This window comes from Phyllobates terribilis, unplaced genomic scaffold (assembly GCF_046119375.1).
Source record: "Phyllobates terribilis strain yellow unplaced genomic scaffold, ASM4611937v1 Scaffold_3__8_contigs__length_932513732, whole genome shotgun sequence".
NCBI classification, from domain to species: Eukaryota; Metazoa; Chordata; class Amphibia; order Anura; family Dendrobatidae; genus Phyllobates; species Phyllobates terribilis.
This window is the reverse complement of record NW_027362763.1, coordinates 464685592-464707318: the sequence shown is the minus strand read 5'-3', so window position 1 is coordinate 464707318 and position 21727 is coordinate 464685592. Positions and strand designations below refer to the sequence as shown.

General features: G+C 41.5%; 1 protein-coding gene across 4 annotated transcripts in view; it reads left to right on the top strand.

Annotated features, from left to right (window-relative positions):
• The window catches only part of ATG5 (autophagy related 5), a 170527-nt gene extending 150806 nt beyond the window's left edge, over window positions 1-19721 (top strand). For all 4 annotated transcript variants that reach the window (XM_073675782.1, XM_073675781.1, XM_073675785.1 and 1 more), the window contains exon 8: window positions 18126-19721. In XM_073675782.1, coding sequence (XP_073531883.1) covers window positions 18126-18262 — 137 coding nt within the window. In that variant the 3' untranslated portion in view covers window positions 18263-19721. The remainder of the gene's footprint in view (window positions 1-18125) is intronic.
• Window positions 19722-21727: the final 2006 nt, after the last annotated feature.

The following is a 21727-nucleotide window of genomic DNA, read 5'->3' as shown; positions in this document are numbered from 1 at the left end:
AATCAGAGTCTGTGATCCTACATCATGCTGCTTTCAGATTACCGTATTTTTTGGACCATAAGACGCACTTTTTTCCTCAAATTTTGGAGGAAAATGGGGGGTGCATCTTATAGTCCGAATGTTGGGGGGGGGTGTATATTTGTGTGGTGTGGGGGGAGCTGTATCGGTGGAGGAGCGGGGCACAGGAGGCAGCAGCCGCCCTCTGCAGCCTACACTGTCCCCGCTGCTAAAGAAAATGAATATTCACTGCTCCCCACGCCCATGGCCCATGCCCACGGGACATTACCCCTATACCAGTGTCAGCAGAAGACCCCCTCCCCTTTAAAAGTGCATCATGACCACATTTTTTGCTTAAATTTTTATTTTTTTATTTTCCTCCTCTAAAACCTAGGTGCGTCTTATAGTCCGAAAAATACGGTACATAGCAAAAACTTGCTGACAGATTCCCTTTAAGCTGACCATGCACATAAGATAGTTATAACCAATCACTATTTCGACTGAATCTATATCTCCCAACTAACCCATGTTCGTGAACATTTAGCTCAGCCAAGATCTCATGTTTTTATAATGGGCTGAAGGGAGAAAGCTGCTGACAGACATCTCTGACTGTCACTTATCTCCTTTAAAAAGTTAAGAATGTATACATTTTAACTGCTGGATCTTAGGTTATTGTAACACGTATTCTTACTTGTAACAGCAATTCAAAACCATATAGTTTACTGCTTTTTATAAAAAAAAAAAAAAAACTAAATCATACTGTTCCTTTTATTTAGCCTTTGTACCTTGATTACCAGCTCCCAACACAATATGATGTCCGTGCACAGCCCCTCAAATAGTATGATGTCCCATGACAAAGTATGTCATAAAAGAGCCCCCATGCAGTATGATGTTCCCACACAACCCACTTACTTAGTACAATGTCCTCACACAGCCCCCTTACATAGTATGACTTCCCCTCACTACTCCCGAAACAGTAAGATGTCCCCACCCAACACCCATACACAGTATGTCAACAACAAAGCCCCTCACACAGTATATTGTACCCTCAAACAGTATGTCACCACAGAGCCCTCCCATGCAGTGATATGACCACACAGCCCCCTACGAAGTATGTTGTCCTTATACAATCCCCCTACACATTATAATGTCCACACAAAGCCCCCTACACTATATGATATCCCCACAAAGTCCCCCTAAACAGTATGATGTCCCCACAAAGCCTCACTACACAATATCATATCCTACACAGCCCCCTCGCATAGAATGATGTTCCCACACGGGCCCTTTGCACAGTATTGTATCCCCAGACTGCCCCGTAGCACAGTATTATGTCTCCACAGTTTCCCACAATGTACTGTAAATTTAAAAAAAGCTACTTGCCTAACCCCGTTTCCCCACTGCAACTGTCTACGCTGTGTACTGAGGCACAGATGGCGTGATGTCGTCTGCTGCGCTCTCTGACGCACAGGCTCAATCATGGAGGATAGAACTATCTGCTCCCTATCCATCATTGTTTTTACTGGTATCTGCATCCCGAAGATGCAGATGTCAGGTGCATACCTCAGAAGGTATGTGCCCAAAAACGGGCATAGTTGCAGTGTGGACCAAACATTAGGGTGAGGGCACACATCTTTTTTCAGGCAGATTCTGCCTGGAACCTGTCTGCAAAAGCGCAAGAAAAAAATTAACATATGCACTGCAATGTAAAAACGACTCGCTGTGCATATATTTAGTCTTTTTCAACTTCTTTCAACTGTTTCATGCTTCAAAAGTCATGAGCCCGCTAGAAGTGACTAGTCCACTCTTCTGGCAGTTTTTGCTTCAGTATCGCTCACTATTATACATGAAAAAACAAAACACAGCTATAAAACACGTCAGATAAGACCTAAGAAAAGATGTTTTAGGAAAAACACGTGCAGCATTTTTTTATGAAGCATCTTTTTAAGGGTACACTGGCATTCATAAGTGTGCACATACCCTATTGACATTAGTTTTACTTATCAGTGTTATTGAAAGGGTAAGCCATAGTTTTAAAAACATTTATAGTGTTAACATGGATTGTCTGCTCACAGCATATTGATGATCTTACTACTGAATGGAGCTGCGAAGGACAGCTTCATTCAATGTTTAGTGGCTGCTGCTGGGTACTGCAGCTCAGCTCCTATTCTTTTGATAGATGTTCTGCAGTTCACTTTGCAGCTCTGTTAAAAGTGTTTACATCTGACCTCTGCCAGTGCAAATAGCATCTGATCTGTGGGGGTGTGATATGCTGTGACTGGGCAACCCCTTTAAGCCAACATTACAATATTCTGGCCTGACTTTATTTGAACTCCGGCCCTTCTTAATGTTCCTTACATGCCTTCTGTCTCTTTTAACTGTGCCCTCTGGAACTCCCTGTCAGCGTGTAACAAACTCTCCTACATTCATGACTTTTTACTTTTAAATTCCCTTAACCTTCTGGCTTATCTTACTGAAACCTGGATCCAGCAATCAGACACCACTGCCGCTTCTGCTCTCTCGTCTGGTGGCCTACGTTTTTCACATACTTCCAGACCTGAAAACAGATCAGGTGAAGTTGTTGGTCTGCTCCTTTCAAGAAAATATACTTTCCAGGTTATCCCCCCAGTACCCTCACTTATCTTCCCTTCTTTTAAGGTTCACACTGACAGACTCTACCGGCCCTTCTCCTTGCGAGTGGCGGTTGTCTATCACCTTCCGGGGCCCTTCCCATCAGTTCCTCGGTCACTTAGCCACCTGGCTTCCACATTTTCTATCCTGTGACATCCCCACTCTCATCATGGGGGACTTTAATAGATACATTTGTGATCCCCTCTCCAAATCTGCCACTCACATTTTATCTCTAACTTCCTATCAGCTTTTCACAGCTGACTAATTTTCCTACTCCTGAAGATGGGAATACGCTGGACCTTAGTCTTCTCCCGGCTCTGCCAAGTGTATGATTTTACTAACTCCCCTCTCTTGCTCTCTGACCACAACCTTCTTTCATCCTATGTCAAGAACTGTCATGCCACTCAGGACATCTCCACTTACCACACTTATAGAAATATACGTGCTATTAATGTTACGAAGAATTTCAAGTCCTCATTGGCCCCAATCTCCTCCCTCACATGTCCTGACTCTGCATTGAAACATTATAATGAAACATTGCAAAGTGCCCTTGATGAAGCTGCACAGACAGCGACAACCCTGGCATACTCTGCAAACATGTCTTCTTCAGCGGTGCTCCAGGTGCGCCCAATGTCTGTGGAGAAAATCCAGTCTAGCTGAAGATTTTATCCATAATAAATTTATGCTTAAAACCTACAACTCTGCCCTTCACTTCTCCAGACAAACTTACTTCAACACCCTTATCATCGCACAGTGCAACAATCCTAAACTACTCTTAGACACTTTTCATTCTCTCCTCAGTCCAAGAGTTCATGCCTCCACCACCGACCTCAGCGCTGACAATCTGGCCAATAATTTCAAAGAAAAAATTGACCATAACAGACAGGAAATTTTCTCCCAATCTCCTAATATCATGCATTGTCCTCTCTCCCGCACTGCATCTAGCTCATTTTTGGTCTTTGAACTGGTCATGGAAGATGTGACCAGCTTTCTTGCATCTTCTCACCCTACTACCTGCACCAGTGACCCTATTCCCTCACATCTCCTCCAGTCCCTTTCCCTGGCTGTCACTACTTGCCTAACTAAAATATTTAACCTCTCTCATCTACATCTAGCATCTTTCCCTCCTCATTTAAACATACCAGCATGCATCCATTACTTAAAAAACCATCCCTCGCCCAGATCTGTGCTGCTAACTACAGACCTGTCTCTAATCTGCCCTTCATCTGTAAACTCCTGGACCGCTTGGTCCACTCCAGTCTATTCCGCAATCTCTCAGATCGTTCTCTTCTTGATCCTTTACAATCTTTTTTTTTTCTCGCTCCTTACACTCTACTACAACTGCCCTTACTAAAGTCTCTAATGATCTACTAACAGTTAAATCTAATGACCACTACTCCCTGCTGATTCTCCTGGATCTCTCTGCAGCATTCAACACTGTGGATCACCTGCTCCTCCTTACTATGCTCCACTCTATTGGCCTCAAAGATACTGTTCTCTCCTGGTTTGACTCCTACCTCTGCCCGCTCCTTTACTATAGCTTTTGTTGGCTCCCCTTCCTCTCCTCTTCCCTTTACTGTTGGAATTACATAAGGATCAGTCCTAGGCCCCCTCCTCTTCTGCTTATATACTGCCTATATTGGGCAGTAGATTCGGTTTTCAGTGCCATCTCTATGCTGATGACACCCAATTATATACATAATCTCCTGACATCACCCCTGCATTACTACAAAATAACAGTGATTGTCTTTCTGCTGTTTCTTAATATTATGTCCTCCCTCTGTCTAAAACTGAATCTGTCAAAAACTGAACTTCTTGTGTTTCCTCCCTCCACTAACCTACATATGCCCTATATTGCCATTTCCATGTGTAGTTCTGCCATTACTCCCCAGCAACATGTCTTGGGGTCATTACTTGATTTAGATTTTTCATTCACCCCCTACATCCAATCACGTGCTCACTCATGTCACTTACACCTCAAAAACATTCAACCTTTTCTTACCTTTTATTCTACTGAAACTGTTACTATTGCTCTTATTTATTTTCATCTGAAATATTGTGACACTCTACTAGTCGGTCTCCCTCTTACTAAACTCTCTCCTCTCCAATCTGTCCTGAATGCAGCAGCCAGGATCATATTCCTTTCCAACCGCTACACTGATACCTCCACCCTGGGCCAGTCATTGCACTGGTTACCCATCCGCTACAGAGTTCAATATAAACTTATCACTCTTACCCATAAAGCTCTCCACAGTAATGCACCACCCCTAAATCAACTCCCTCATCTGTCTACCACCCTACCTGTACTCTGTGTTCTGCTAATGACCTAAGATTAACATCCTCAATAATATGGAGCTCCCTCTCCCATCTCCAAAACTTCTCACGTGCTGCGCTAATTCTTTGAAATGCACTACCCAGGACAATTCGATTCATTCCCTATACCCAGTTTTAAGCGTGGCATAAAAATGCATTTCTTTACACTGGCTCATCACCTCACCTCAACTTTTCTAACTATCCCCGTTTTGCCATACAAAATTTTATTCAAAATCCGGATTCCCATAGCATCTATTCACACATCCTCCATGCACTTAATAGCCCTCTGTGTCTGTAATGTACACATTCTGGCTGGTGACTGGATCATGCAGCATTTTGTGAATACTCTATTTATTATATCGATGTCTGGACCATACAATACAAGCGCTTTTTGCCTCTCATGTCTTCCCTGTTTTCTCATACATTGTAAGATTGCGAGCAGGGCCCTCACTCCTTTTGGTATTTGTTCAGTTATGTATTATTCTGTAATGTCTTTATTGTCTGTACGTGTCCCCTCTAAAATATAAAGGGCTGCGGAATATGTTGGCCCTATTGAAATAAAAAATATTATTATAATTATTATTAACAGAGTGAATACCTTTTTCTAGAAATTCATAGGCAGGAATATTCATCTCATTCTGGTAATTGTATTTGAGATGTTTGTGACATTGAAAAGAAAAGCTAGTTATCCCATAGCTTGGAATTTCCTGGTGGTTAAGCCTGGGAAAAGCTGCCTTTTTTGACCATTTCCCTGGTCATGGGATTATACTATTAGGAGTCTACAGCTATCGTCAGATCTTTACGCACTTAAACATGCTTGTTAATATATAAAAGATGAAGATATAAGGCTTTCATGTTTTTTTTTTAAAAAAAAAACTGTACAAGAATGAATTTTGTCCAGAGCACTGTATAAAACAAAATCCTTTCTTCTATAGAAAAGTCTGTATGAGCCAAAAAAACAAGTTTTTCAAACACACATACAGTGGTGCTTGAAAGTATGTGCATCCTTCAGGATTTTTCATATTTTTGCATAAGTTCGACCTAAAACTACATCGGATGTTCACTCAAGTCCTAAAAGTAGTTAGAGATGCAAATCAAACAAAAGATTAAAAAATGACTGACTCATTTTTTTTATGGTGGAAAATGATTTACTATCACATGTCCATGAGTGGAAAAAGTATGTGAACCTTTGCTTTCAGTAGCTGATGTGACCCTCATGTGCAGGACTAACTGCATCTAAACGTTTCCTGTAATAGATGATTACTCCTGCACATCAGCTTGGAGGCGTTTTAGCCCATTCTTTCCTACAAAGCAGCTTACATTCTGTTATGCTGGTGGGTTGTCTCCCATGAACTAATTGCTTTGGGTCTTTCCACAACATTTTTAAGAGTTTAAGGTCAGGACTTTGAGTTGACCATTTCAAAACTTTAACTTTATTCTTTAACCATTCTTTGGTAGAAGGACTTCTGTGCTTTGAGTTGTCTTCTTGCCTGACCCACTTTCTCTTGAGATTCAGCTCATGTACAGGTGTCCTGCCATTTTCGTTAAATATTTGCTGGTATACCATATTTTTCGGACAATAAGATGCACCGGACCATAAGACGCACCTAGGTTTTAGGGGAGGAAAATAGGAAAAAAAATTTAAGCAAAAAATGTAGTCATGATGCCCTGTTATGGGGGAGGGGGTCTGCTGCTGACACTGGTATTGGGGTAATGTCCCCCAATTCTGTTAATATCCTCCATCCTGGTATGTATGGCCCCTCCATCCTGGAATACGTGGCCCTCATCCCCATCCTGGAAAGCATGGCATCCCTTGATACCCCATCCTGGTATGCATGGCATCCCTTGATCCCCCATCCTGGTATGCATGGCACCCATTGAACCCCCATTCTGGTATGCATGGCACCCCTTTGATCCCCCTTCCTGGTATACATGACACCCCTTGATCCCCCTTCCTGGTATGCATGGCACCCCTTGATCCCCCTTCCTGGTGTGCATGGCATCCCTTGATCCCCCTTCCTGATGTGCATGGCATCCCTTGATCCCCCTTCCTGGTGTGCATGGCATCCCTTGATCCCCCTTCCTGGTGTGCATGGCATCCCTTGATCCCCCTTCCTGGTGTGCATGGCACCCCTTGATCCCCCTTCCTGGTGTGCATGGCACCCCTTGATCCCCCTTCCTGGTGTGCATGGCACCCCTTGGTCCCCCTTCCTGGTGTGCATGGCACCCCTTGGTCCCCCTTCCTGGTGTGCATGGCACCCCTTGGTCCCCCTTCCTGGTGTGCATGGCACCCCTTGGTCCCCCTTCCTGGTGTGCATGGCACCCCTTGGTCCCCCTTCCTGGTGTGCATGGCACCCCTTGGTCCCCCTTCCTGGTGTGCATGGCACCCCTTGATCCCCCTTCCTGGTGTGCATGGCACCCCTTGATCCCCCTTCCTGGTGTGCATGGCACCCCTTGAGCCCCCATCACGCTGCCCACAAAAAAAATAAACACTCATACTCGCCTCCTCTCTCCTCCAGCGCTGTCCCACTCTGCTGCCGAGACTCTCACTGTGTGAGCAGCGCATGGCAGGTGCGCGCATGGCGTCCCTGCCATGCGCCCTCACACACTGTGAGATGCTGTGCTGGAATAGTCACTGCTCCCCGCGCCGAGACTGTTTGCATAGGGAGCAGTGACCATTCAGTCTCTTTAATAGCCGGCTCACTGTACCGCAGCGCGGCTCCTGCTCCCGCTCTGCAGTCAGTGTGCCTGCTATTAAAGACCATGAATATTCACTACAACCCATGGGAGTGAATAGGCACAAAACATGATGATACCACCACTGTGTTTCACAGATGGTATGAGGTTTTTATGCTGTAATGCAGTGTGTTCGTTTCTCAAAACAGAGCGCTACTCATTTAAATCAAAAAGCTGTAATTGTGTCTAACAGCCGCAAATCATGCAGACGCAGAGACTCGAACATAATATACGAGCACCCTGAAGATACTCGGATACCACCCGAGCATGCTCGGTTAACCCGTTATCCGAGCATGTTTGCTCATCACTAGTCAAGGATCTTAGTAGGATTTCTGGGGTAAGGAACTGCACAGATTGTTATAAATTAGACTATCTGTGGTGTCGCAACCCCAGCTGCACTCCCGTCCTTCCCCAGTTTTGCCCATTTTGTAAGAACTGGGTGCTAGTGGCTTGAAAACTCCAAGTCAAATAATTTTTCAACTTTTTCAAAGCGATTTATTATGCCAGAATTCTTGTGTAAGTGGTTTGATGAATCTGGGCCATAATTTTCTCTGGTGAGTGTTTAGCCTCTCCGCTCTACATTCCTAATATACCCTTTTGCTGAAGACCTATGCATCTATGTTTTTCGGATTAGGGAAAAAAGCACATCATGCAGAACTTCTCTTTTTTTCGTTCTAAAAGCTGGCACAAACTAATACGGACCTCATAATTATTAATGGGGTCTCTGCTTCTGTTTGCATCATATACGCAATGGATCCTTTTTATACATGAAATTAGTTTTTTTAACAAACTGAATCCCTGGAGACACGTGTGAACGTAACTATATTACAAGTTTAGGCACCAGTGATACTAAAAAAGAGACAATAATTTGCTGGATATGCACCTCACATCATCTTAAGGGTGTTGATCTTGTCCAAGCCAATGTATAATATCTTTGTAGATTAAGTAAGCGTACAGATCTTTTTATGTTCCATTGTAAAACATGTTTCCTATAGATGAGAAAATATACTTTTTTTTGTATTATTACAATACCTTCTAGGATGTTTGGAGCATTATTCACATAAAACGCTGACATACCAATCATTTTGCTTGGGTTGTGTGTAGTTTTTATACCTTAATGTGCTTAAAAGGTAGCCTTCAGCCTCCTGTAAAACTGTTTTGCTCTAAGAGTGTCATCAACCTCCAATCCCAAACAGTGGGAACGTCTGGTTAATGCACAAGTCCTGACATTATGTAATCCGGACATTTGTCTTTTATACAGTGTGTGCACAAACAAGGCAGTGATTAAATGATCCGCCACAGTAAATTACATTAGTGAAACCTTAAGGATGGACCCCGTGTCTTCCTTTTGACCTCAGGAACTGGTATTGTCTTTTGTGACCTATTGTAAAAGAAGTAATTGAATATACTTTCGTCTTCTCTCTGCAGAGTTTCTTTTATTTATATAAACTCTGGGAAATCTAATTTGTGTGACCTGGTAGAAAAGGATCATTTATCTTTCTTATATGTTATATTTGTACACAATTTTTCCACCTGAAAGCTGAAATCTGAACTTTATTTGTGCACATTCATACTTGACATATGCACCAAGGCCGTCTCTAAACTTAAACATTACCTTATAGGTTACAGATTTCCATATACGTATAATATTCTTTATGGGAGTTCTCGACTATGTAACAGTCATTGAGTTAGCCATATTTCTGGACATTATACCAGCTCTAAATTATGTACAATAAATGTTTGCACTATTAGACTGTGTGCCCACTATGCGTTTTTTAAGCGGTTCCGCAGCGGCAATTCCTCTGCAGAAACGCTTAAAAAACGCTTGGTAGAAGGTCTGCTTTGTACCCCAATGATAATCCGCATGTGCTGTGCACATGCTGCGGAAATTTCCGCTGCGGATTATCATTGCGGAAAAAAACACAGCATTGCCAATTATTTTGCATAATCGCGACGTTTTCGTTGCCATTGACTTGCATTGAATCACATAATATCTGCATGACTACATGTGCACATGCGGATATTAAGCGATTCAATGTGCGGATGGTACCCGGGTCTGGAGAAGAGGAGACTCTCCTCCAGACCCCGGTACCATAGGAAAAAAAAAAAAAAAAAGAATTAAAATAAAAATTATATATTATACTTACATTCCGATGGCCCCCGGTCTCCATAGCGATGCGTACTGGCTCCCCGGCAGCTCGCGATGGTCTAAAAGGACCTGCCATGATGTCATTTAGTCATGTGACGGGTCACGAGCCCGCTGACATCGCCGATCGCGTGACCTGTCACATGAGTAAATGATGTCATGGAAGGTCCTTTTACACAACCGCGAGACACCGGGAAGACCGGACGCATCGGATAAGGAGACCAGGGGCCACCGGAAGGTGAGCATGTTGTTGTTTTTTTGTTTTTTGTTTTTTTTTTTAGAACATTTTTTTTTTTTTTTTTTTAACTAACTTGGTCACACTATATAAAATCCATGCCGGTTGCATGGATTTATATAGTGTGACCAAGTTGTCAACCACTTTCCAAGTGATGCTAAAATCGTTTGGAAAGCGCTTGACAACCCGCATGCGAAATTGCATGATCAAAACGCTTCACTTACACTTGTCCCTGGCAGGAAAAATGCATGTACAATCCGCATGTACAATCCGCATGCGTTTTTTCTGCCAGGGAGATGCAGAAATGCATTTCTGCATCGTGGGCACTTAGCCTTAAGCCAGTTGTTTAAAACAGAATATGCTGTAATACGCTTTAAGTCGCTTCAATTACAAATTAAAAAAAAAATAATAATTCCCTTTCTTTATTAAAATATGTAACCATGCAAATCATTTCATTGCACTCTTATCTATGGCTTCTTGGCATAGCATTCCAAAAAATCATAGAATAAAACTATTCTGCACTTAACACTATTTCTGTGGTGGCTGCTTGCAGCTTTCCATTTTGTCACCATATTCTTAAGGGTATGTGCCCACGATCTGGAGCCGCTGAGACCCCAACGCTGCAGAACAGCCACACGGCTTCCGCCCTCATTATGCAATTGAGTGGCCACGATTTTTTTTTCACATGCAGACTTTCCTCATTAATGATTAGTCTATTGGAAAAGTCCACATGCGGACCCACAAGAGAAATTGACATGGTGCGGGTGTGAAAAATGAGCCGCATGTCAGTTTTCGCGGGTGATCCGCAGGTGCACAGAAACGCATAGTGGACTTGGGATTTCTAGAAATCCCATCCACTATACTGTAACATCTGGACACTGCGGGTTTTATGCTGCATAAAAACACAGCGGCTCCTGATCATGGCCGCATGACCTAAAATGGTTTTACAGTTTCAGAAAACCCCTATTCCCTGGCTGCTGTTTATTTATTTTAAAAAAAATGTGCTTTACTCACCCTCCCAAGTTCCAGCGCTGATTCTTCACCACTGCTCCCTGGGGTTTGTCATTGTCAACAGGTCTGGTGTCACATCAACAGCACTCCAGTCAATAACTGAGCTCAGCGACTTTTTGCTAGTTGACTGCACAAACTGCTCAGCGCCATTGAGCTCACTGATTTACTGCAGCACTGTCAACATGACGTTAGCGCTGCATATTGTATGAAATAAGTATTTGATCACCTGCAAACCAGCAATAATTCTGGCTCTCACACACCTGTTAGTTTTTCTTTAAGAAGCCCTCCTACTCTGCACTCATTACCTGTATTAATTGGACCTGTTTGAACTCGTTACCTGTATAAAAGACACCTGTCCACACAATCAATCACACTCCAAACTCTCCACCATGGCCAAGACCAAAGAGCTGTCTAAGGACACCAGGGACAAAATTGTAGACCTGCACAAGGCTGGGATGGGCTACAGGACAATAGGCAAGCATGTTGGTGAGAAGGCAACAACTGTTGGCACAAATATTAGAAAACGGAAGAAACACAAGATGACTGTCAATCTTCCTTGGTCAAAGGCTCCATGCAGGATCTCGCCTCGTGGGGTAAGGATGATTCAGAGAAAGATCAGGAATCAGCCCAGAACTACACAGAAGAACCGGGTCAATGACCTGAGGAGAGCTAGGACCACAGTCTGAAACCTTACCGTTAGTAACACACTAAGCCGTCGTATATTAAAATCCTGCAGAGCACGCAAGGTCCCCCTGCTCACGCCAACACATGTCCAGGCCCTTTTGAAGTTTGCCAATGACCATCTGAATGATCCAGAGGAGGCATGGAAGAAGGTCATGTGGTTAGATGAGATCAAAATATAATTTTTCTGTATCATCTCCACTTGCCGTGTTTGGAGGTAGGACGAGTACAACCCCAAGAACACAGTCCCAACCGTGAAGCATGGTGGGGAAAACATCATACTTTGGGGGTGCTTTTCTGCAAAGGGGACAGGATGAATGCACCTTATTGAAGAGAAGATGGATGGAGTCATGTATTTTGTCAAACAACATCCTTCCCTGAGTAAGAGCATTGAAGATGATTCGTGGCTGGGTCTTCCAGCATGACAATGACCCAAAACACACAGCCACGGAAACTAAAGGATAGCTTTGTAAGGAGTATTTCAAAGTCCTGGAGAAGCCTAGCCAGTCTCCAGACCTGAACCCAATAGAAAATCTTTGGAGGGAGCTGAAACTGAATGTTGCCCAGCGACACCCCCGAAACCTGAAAGATCTGGAGAAGATCTGTGTGGAGGAGTGGGCCAAAATCCCTGCTGCAGTGTGTGCAAGAACTTCAAGAAATGTCTGACATCTGTAATTGCAAACAAAGGTTTCTGTACCAAATATTTACTTCTGTTTTTCTATTGTATCAAATACTTATTTCATGCAATAAAATGCAACTAAAATGCCAAGGATGCACAGAGTACCTTCATTTGCATAACAAAGATCTTTTTATGGATTATCATAGCTGAGAAAATAAAACCACAAGCAATGATATTTATTGGGCTAAATCTTCTATAGGACTATCTGAGCAGCTTAAAAGGAATCTATCACCAGGTCTTTGCTACCCCATCTGAGAGCTGCATGATGTAGGATCAGAGTCCCTGATTGCAGCGATATATCACTTATTGGGTTGTTTGTTGTATTTTTTTTTTTAATCGTTTTTATCTGCTTCAGATCTACCAGTTCACTGACTGCTAAATATGAGCACTGTATAACCCACCCACACCACTGATTGGCAGCTTTCTGTGCATAGGCAGAAAGCTGCCAATCCGTGGTGGAGGTGGGGTTATACAGAGCTCATGAACATGGAAGACTACATGGCAGCAGGTTTTCTAGTCCTCTAGTGATAATCTCCTGCTGATAAAACAGTGATTTTATCAAGAACTACACTAAGCAGCCCAGGAAGTGAGACAACGCTGGAATCATGGTCTCTGTCTCTACATTAAAGTGAAACTGACTGGTCTCTGATGCCCTCCATCCCACCATAATTCCATATTCCTTTCTAAGTACCTTGCCTAACAAGCCCTTTATCCTGGATGACACATAAACAGATGTTTAAAAAAAAGTATTTTTACAGTTTGCTTTTAACATGCAAATTAACCTTTTAACTAGTTGATGGGGCATGTGTTTCACCAGACTAGTCCCATTTGGGTCAAAACCTGATGACAGATTCCCTTTAAACTGAGTTTAGGGGTGACAGACTCACTTTAAGGGTATTTACTTCCCAAAATATAGTCCTTTATATTTGTGGGAGTCAGACTTTTGTCATTTTGATTAATGCAATAGGACAGTTGTGACCTGTTGTCCTCTCATTTGCACAAGTTATTTGCTTTTCTGACTAATTACTCTGTTAAAACCACAGTTTGATGTATACCTACTGACCAAGTTTAACCCTCTGACAATTACTATCAGCGCACAGAGCAGATTCGGTTTTTTTGGTCAAGTGTAATGATATGGTGAGATTATACTTTTCCTACTTTCTCTTGGCAAGCGGCCACATTAATCTTTCAGAACTAGTTTTATATAAGTTTATTAGTAACCAGTAGTGTCAAATCTTTTCAGAAGTTATATTAAGGATACTACAACTCCTTGCGTTCAGACTGCATATGTTCATAACTCTGAGCCAAGTAATTACGGTACTAACTTTCATTCCGAATTTAACTTGGCTATTTTGTTTCTTTACTTTTTTCTTTCCATACACCCCCTCAATACGGCTTCATCAATTCTATTTAATTACCAGAACCAATTCTGAAATTTAATTTCCACACCTCCCATGCAGCAAACTGAATGTTATGCCTTATGATAATAATGACTCAAAACAATAGTGTATTTGGTTTAATATTTGCTTGGTTGTTGGTTATGTGAATATAAAAACACTCTATTAGTTTAACCCATTAAAGGGGTTTTCCACCTTTTTAAACATTTTAAATCACTGGGGTCTTTGCCGTTTTTTGGTAATTACCGTGTCTTCAGTATTAATATTGACCACATGTCACTATGACCCAAGCAATATGGTGCAGGACAATCGGAAATCTATAACAAGATGCTGGGAAAGATGACAGTGACCCGCAGGAACTTTCTCTTAGGCTGTGTGCCCACTATGCGTTTTTCAAGTGTTTTTACCGTGGAATTTCCGCAGCGAAAACTCTTAAAAAAACGCTTGGTAATACGTGCCCCACGGTCCCCAATGATAATCCGCATGTGCTGTGCACATGCTGCGGAAATTTCCGCTGCGGATTATCATTGCGGAAAAATACGCAGCATGTCCATTAATTTTGCGGACACGCAGCGTAATTGCTGCCATTGACTTGCATTGAAACGCTCAATATCCGTGTCAGCACATTTGCACACACGGATAATATGCGTTTCTATGTGCGGATAGTACCCGGGTTTAGAGAAGAGGAGACTCTCCTCCAGGCCCAGGTACCATAGTACCTGTTAAAAAAAAAAGAATTTAAAATAAAAAATAAAGATTATACTTGCCTTCCGATGGCCCCCGACCACCTCAGCGATGCGTGCGATGTGTTGGGCGGCTCACGGTGGTGTGAAGGACCTGACATGACGTCATTGAGTCATGTGACTTGTCACGCGACCGCTGACGTCGGCGGTCGCGTGACCTGTCACATGACCCAATGACGTCATGTCAGGTCCTTCACGACACCGGGGAGGCCGAACGGAGCGGAGAAGGAGACCGAGGGCCATCGGAATGTAAGTATAATCTTTATTTTTTATTTTTTACCATTCTTATTCTTTTTTTTTTTTTTTTTTTTAACTATTACTTGGTCACACTATATAAATCCATGCCGGTTGCATAGATTTATATAGTGTGACCAAGTTGTCACATACTTTTAGTGATGCTAAAATCGCTTGGAAAACCGCTTGATAACCCGCAGGCAGAAATACATGCAAAAACGCTTGACAAACGCTTCTACCTGGCGGGAAAAACGCATGTAAAATCCGCATACGTTTTTCCTGCCAGGGAGAAGCGTAAAAAATATGCAGCATTTCTGCATCGTGGGCACTTAGCCTTATGGGCTAAAACACACTTTTAGGCTATGTGCCCACGTTGCATTTATGAAGCAGAAAATTTCTGCTTCATTTCTGCAAGTCCTCTCCGGGAAAAACGCATGCGGAATTCCGCACACGTTTATCGCGCATTTTTCGCGCGTTTATCACGCGTTTTCCACATGCGGAATTGCCTTGCGTTTTTTATGCATTGGACAAAGGCAATTCTGCTTGCGGAAACGCAAAATTAAATGACATGCTGCGGATTTTTGAACGCGGCATAAACGCTGTGGAAAAATCCGCAGCATGGGCATTGACATTGCGGAATGCCATTGGGGACCATGGGGTGCGGATATACATGCGTTTTTCAAGCGTTTACGCTGCGGAAATTCCGCAGCATATACGCTTGAAAAATGCTACGTGGGCACACAGCCTTACGCTGCCTATAGACAGCTTTGGTCTAGTGAAGAAATTAATCTGACATGCAGTTTTTCTTTTGGAAAGTTTTTATTTGTTACCTATGCAATAAGAGTTCCAGAAGGAATACAGCAGCCAATTGGCTTTGCACCTCCAAATAATTACATTTGTCTAAGCTGACATGAATGTAATGTGGGTCATCTGCCATTTTATTTGGTGGGAAAAAGAGAACACCTTTACAGTCAGAGGAAACCAATCCATACATAGTGGAGACAACTCTATCCAATGTCAACAATGCTTTGTGTGCTAAATAGCCATTGTAAGCTAATCACCTACCATAATCCTTTTTAATTAGTTTGAGTTGGTTAGGTGTAGGGATGGGTGGAATGGTGAAAGTTCGGATTCTGGTACCTGACCTGAACTTTTGAGAAAGTTCGTAACGGGTACCAGATCAGTTCCCGAAATTCCGCCAGAACCTGAACCCCATTGAAAATCATGGAAATCTCTTGCGCTTGCTCTCCCTCTCCCCATCTCCCCCTCTCCCCATCAACAGAACCCACATACATTATACATATTGAGGGGGGGTTTCAACTCTTTCTCTGCGACAAATGTCGAGAGCAGAATGATCAAGCTTGTTAAATGTCAGAAGTGTCAGAACCTATGCTTGTTTTTTATTGTACGTTCGTTACTTTATGCCATGCCTCTTTTTCTTTTTAAACTATAAGTCTTTTGACCTCTGCTGCACGGATATAACTTTGTAGACACAGATAATGTGTGTGGATTACATACCAAATCTACATCACAAATTTGATGTGAACGTAGCCTTATACTCACACATTTAAAGACTTAAAGGGATATTTTGTTTTCGATTTATTTTAAAATGATATAATAAAAATACATTTAATTCAATTCCATTTTTGACAAAAAAAAGTAATAATTGTAAAGTTGAAGCTACTATTGGCAATTTCACTGTAACAAGTATATATGCATTATAGTGCGAATTCTTTTCACTGCTGATATTTTTTTCCTTTGGAGTAGGACTAAGTTTCGTTATTGTAAAACAGTTTCCTCTGAGTAATTTTCTTTTGTCCCAGCAGAGAGGTAAAAATAAAATGGCTCTTCTGCAGCGATGCTGGTTAAAAACCACAACAGATTTATAAAGATAATGCCTTTTAAGTCACTGAGACAGATTCCTAACTTGTTCCCAATCTGTCTGCTCTGCGGAATGTGCATTATACATTTTTGGGGAGCTGAATGTTAGTATCTGTCCATTAAGGTTTTTAGTATGAATGTTTAATTGCACCAGAGCTACAGGAAAAGTAACTTTTCCCAATAATGAATGTGATTTATGAAGTTGGTGTATACTGTGTTTGAGATGTCTCCTACGAAGAAGCATTCCATGCAGTCTGGGCAGACAGAGTGACTCAGCTTCAGTTTTCAGCCCTTTTAACCAAAGCGCTTATGATGTATCTTCTCCCCTGGAGTTGGACTTGTGGAGACTGTCAGATGAATAATTAAAAACTGATATCTAATGTATGAGACCATTGTCATCAGTGACTCCCAAACACTTTTTATAATTGATTGTTCCTAAAATTAGCCAAATTTTAATAAAATTATGTAGACTTCGTTGTATTGTCCATTCTGCCTGCAGTTTCGGAACTTGTATTGAATTTGCATTTCAGCTCCACTGTAAATTTGGCTTTTTGTGTTTTACATTACAGGATCAAACAGTCTAGTGTTAAAATTAGTTGTGGCTAGCGCTTAGTATGTAACTATCCAATTTTTGCAAGGTTAGCAGATGATCTTTTTGTTTTATTTTTCATGATTTGTGGAAAGAATTATGCCTGAGTACCTTATTTGTTACTAAAGACAGGCAATAAAAAGAAAAAGTTCATGATGCTATATTTGAAGCTGGATCCCACTAATTATAGTTATTTTACATCAAAACATAATGGGTCTCATTTAAAGGGGATGTCAACTAATCGGACGACCCCCTTCTCAACTTCTATATTCCCCCATGTAAAATAACAGCCTATATTCCTCTCCAGTGTTGGGACTGTTTTTGCGACATCAGCGCCTGGTTTCTCAGGGCTCATGTGACATTATGCCACGCGAGTCCTGTAGCCAATCAGCAGCCACTTCACTCTCATTTCCTTTAGACGTAACTGACATCCGGATGGTGTCCGAGAGCAGTGACCACTCTCAATTCTTCCGGGTGTCCATTTCGTCTGATGGAAATGAGTGAAGTGGCCACTGATGTTATGCCATGGGAGCCCGGCATCCAAACGTCACATGAGCCTTGGGAGACCAGGGGATGACGTTGTAGGAACTGCTCTAGTACTGGAGGAGAGTATAGGTTGTTTTTATATTATATGGAGGAATATAGCAATTGAGAAGGGGTTGACACAAGTAGTGGACAACCGCTTTAAGGAAAGTAGACAAAATGTAGATTCCTTGCCCATAATAAATGATGATATTTCTATGTTATGAGATGTGATCTAATTCTATTCTACCATCTTACTTTTCATGAAATATCAAGCTAATTTTAGATTTTTTTTGGTTTGTCATATTGTTTTAATGTTTTTGTTTCTAGATGGAGAAAAGAAATATCAAGTGATGATCCACGGCATAGAACCGTTGTTGGAAACCCCATTGCAATGGCTAAGTGAACATTTCAGCTATCCAGACAACTTCCTCCACATAACCATCGTCCCTCAGCCCACTGACTGAAGAACATGATATGGATCAGCAAAAATAAGGACTATTAAACTTGGGCAGGATCTTCCAAGATCACTGTACTGGCTTTTGGTTGGCAGGGCCGATTTCCAGGAAACGTGAAGTCAGATTGTCCTATAGCTTCTGAGAGATTGAAGTTTGTCTTTCAGTCTTTTGCTCTGCCACCACTTGAGCTTTGTGTAAAAAAGGAGAATATGCTGGAGGCTTCCTGTAGCCAAAAACAAACACATTCAGAAAGCCAGGGACAGTATGTGCCTCCAATTTCTAGTTTGTGGTAACAAATATTCTCAAATGATATCCCCAATGGTTTCCTGGTGTGGCCAGTGTTTAGCATTATATTGAAAGAGGGAAAACAAATCATTGACTTGATTTTGTAATACAGAAGTCAGTACTGGAAAGTGCACTTGTCGTGTTAAAGCTTTATGAGAGGTTCAGTTACCTTCCAGCAGTGCGGTGCTGGCGGAGTACTAGTTTACAATTCTTCTAGGTTTAATAGCGCATGAGCAAATGTCCTCATTTGTGAATGATAACCTAGAATAATACTGGACGCCAGCAGTAACATGCTTTAACGCAGTGAAAGCTTAATGGACTACTTTTATATGATGTTTATGGTAAGAATCTAATCAGTTATGTGAAACATGTCAATGACCTACTATTTCGATGATATTTGCAATTATCATTTTTTAAATGATATAGTTTTTCTTTGCAAATCTGTATATTTGTTATGCTGCCATAGAAGTTATAATTATTTTTTCAAGTATAATGGCAATATTGATCATTGTTTTGCTCCAAACCATCTAGATCAGATTAAGTTTATGTACTGGTGTGTATTAGTTGTTAGAGACCAAATGGCCAATAAAAGTCGTTCTCCTCTAGGAGATCATAGACCCCTATGGAGGACAGACGTCTGGCACATCTAATCATCCCAAGTGCCTGATTCCCTAATGCCTCAGACTGGCACCTAATGCACACTTAGGACCTTCATAGATTATATAGAGTCTCGCAATGATAATTGATTGCCCTGCAGTTACTGACATCAGAATTAGTCAACCTTGTGGGATATGCATTTCTAGATATCCATAATAATTCACTGCTACATTTGCTCTACATTTTTCATTATTGCCAAATTAAATTCTATAAAACATATAAACATTAAGAGAGTTGTCCAGGATTAGAAATAAGAATATACCTTTTTTTTTCCAGGAACAGTGTGGCTCTTACTGTTTTGGCTTTGTCTGGTATTGTAGATCCGTCCATTTCATTGTAATGTGGATGAGCTGCAATACCAAACAATGTCCATGGATCAGAATGGAGCTTTTTCCAGAGTTTAGAAAAAAGGTCTTTTTTTTTTTTATCTCGGACAAACCCTTAAAGGGAATGTGTCACCAGGTTTTTGCTACCTCATCTGGGAGCAGCTAATGTAGGGAAAGAGACCCTGAATCCAACAATGTATCACTCAGTTCAATGGGTGCAGCAGTTGTGACACAATCAGAGTTCTTAGATGTAACATGATGCAGAGCTGAGAAAACAAAGGCCGCCCACACCAGGCTCTATATATACATAGTCTATTGACTGTGAGCTGCTTATCACAGGAGGGGGCGTGGTTGGACTAGCAGTTGCATTAGACCTGGCAGTGATAATGTCCTAGTGATAAAACCTCCATTATAAGTAAACAGCACACAACTTTATAAATGACACACAGCTGAAATCTGTCTTTCAGCCTCTATCTCCTGCTATCTTCACATTCAATAGCAAAAACCTGCTGACAGATTCCCTTTAAAAGGTTAGCATGAGCTCCATTTCTGTACTATCGTTTTATCATAAAAAAACAAAACAATTTAAACCTGTAAACTGTGATGTAGTTGCTCATGGGAACAATGAATTTGCATTGTTTTATAAAAAGAGTGACTGTGATAATGGCTACTTTTTGTGTATCCGCATTGTTTTGTTTGCACATTTACATGTCTCTCCATGATATTTTCTGTATATCTCAATCTACAAATGCTTTAGTAGCTTCTCTTTATTTTGACATAAGGTAAATAACCAACCTTCTCACTGCTGTAAGTTTATTGTAAAAGTCTCTTTAAATCACATACCACTGTTACTATAATGGTTTACATTCATTAGAAAGAAAAATTTCCAATTGTCTGTAATGAAACCATTGTCTAGTATTATATTGTTTGCTTTTTCTCCATCGTCCATAATATACTTATAGGCATCTGTGAACAAATCTAGGGTATGAAATGGTGCAAACTAGATTAAAATATTGGTTAAAGACTTGCATCAAGGTTACAATTTCTAGCTTTTTTTTTACTTTCTGTTGCTTATTTATTATGCTGTAAGGGATGCACATCACTCCGTATCTGTGGGTGCACAGAAGGTGAACCAATCCGTATTAAACAAGAGAAAAAGATTCAGCACTCCTTGTGGTGTTGAGGAAAACCATCTTTAATGGTGCAATCCAGAAAAATAATGTTTAATTTCGACCTTCATCAGATGAATTGCCATGTAGTAAATGAGAGTATAGATCCAAGCGCTGAATGAGACTGACATGCGAGACTGGCATGCTCGGACGCCCCAGGGAGAAGTGCTTTTTTCTTATTTTTTTATTACATATCTTCAAACCAGAAGGTCAACCTGACTAATGAATATTTATCGCAGTACTAGTATTTACTACCTATTACCATTATCACATCTACTGGGCCAATATAGTCTGCTAATCACATAGCTTATGTCTTTCATGTTTCACCATTTTCCTTGGGTCAGTGAATATGCTGTTATACATTGACATCTGCAGTTTTAATCCGTTGTGTAAGTCTTTCATATGGAATGCCTATGGTCTGCCTAGCCAAAATAGCTGGATAGCCATCTGAGCCAGACAACATACACAAATGTGTAAAGTCAACCCATTATCAGCTAAACATGTGCAAAACACCTAAATAATGATTGTGACCATCAAAAGGATTTATTAAATAATCTATTTAACTGACCTTGGCATAGAGCTGGAAAGAGTGGTCTGCGGGCTGCTCCTCAGGATGTAGATACTGGATAATACAATGGTGGCACAGGGAGACATTGGCTCCCTATTTTACCATTCAGCTTGTGCATCTGAGACTCAGCGTAGCTGGTGAGATGACGTCACTAGATTGCGCCTGCCGTGCGGAGTCTTTGTCCACACAGTGCACAGACCAGAATAGTGGATTAGGGGAATGCGGCTAGGTGAGTAGTTCTATTACTTTTTATGTTTGTCAGTAGCAAAGGGTAAACTGGAGGGGGGCATCATACTCCATGGGCTACTGTAGAGACTATTATACTGTGTGGTGTGGGGCTGTAGGGCATCATACTGTGTGGTGGGTACATCATACTTTGTGGCAGGAGACTATGGATTCCATTATTCTGTGGGGGGTTACAGTCTTTTGGGACCTTGTACTGTGTGGGGAGGAGGGTACAGTAGGAGTC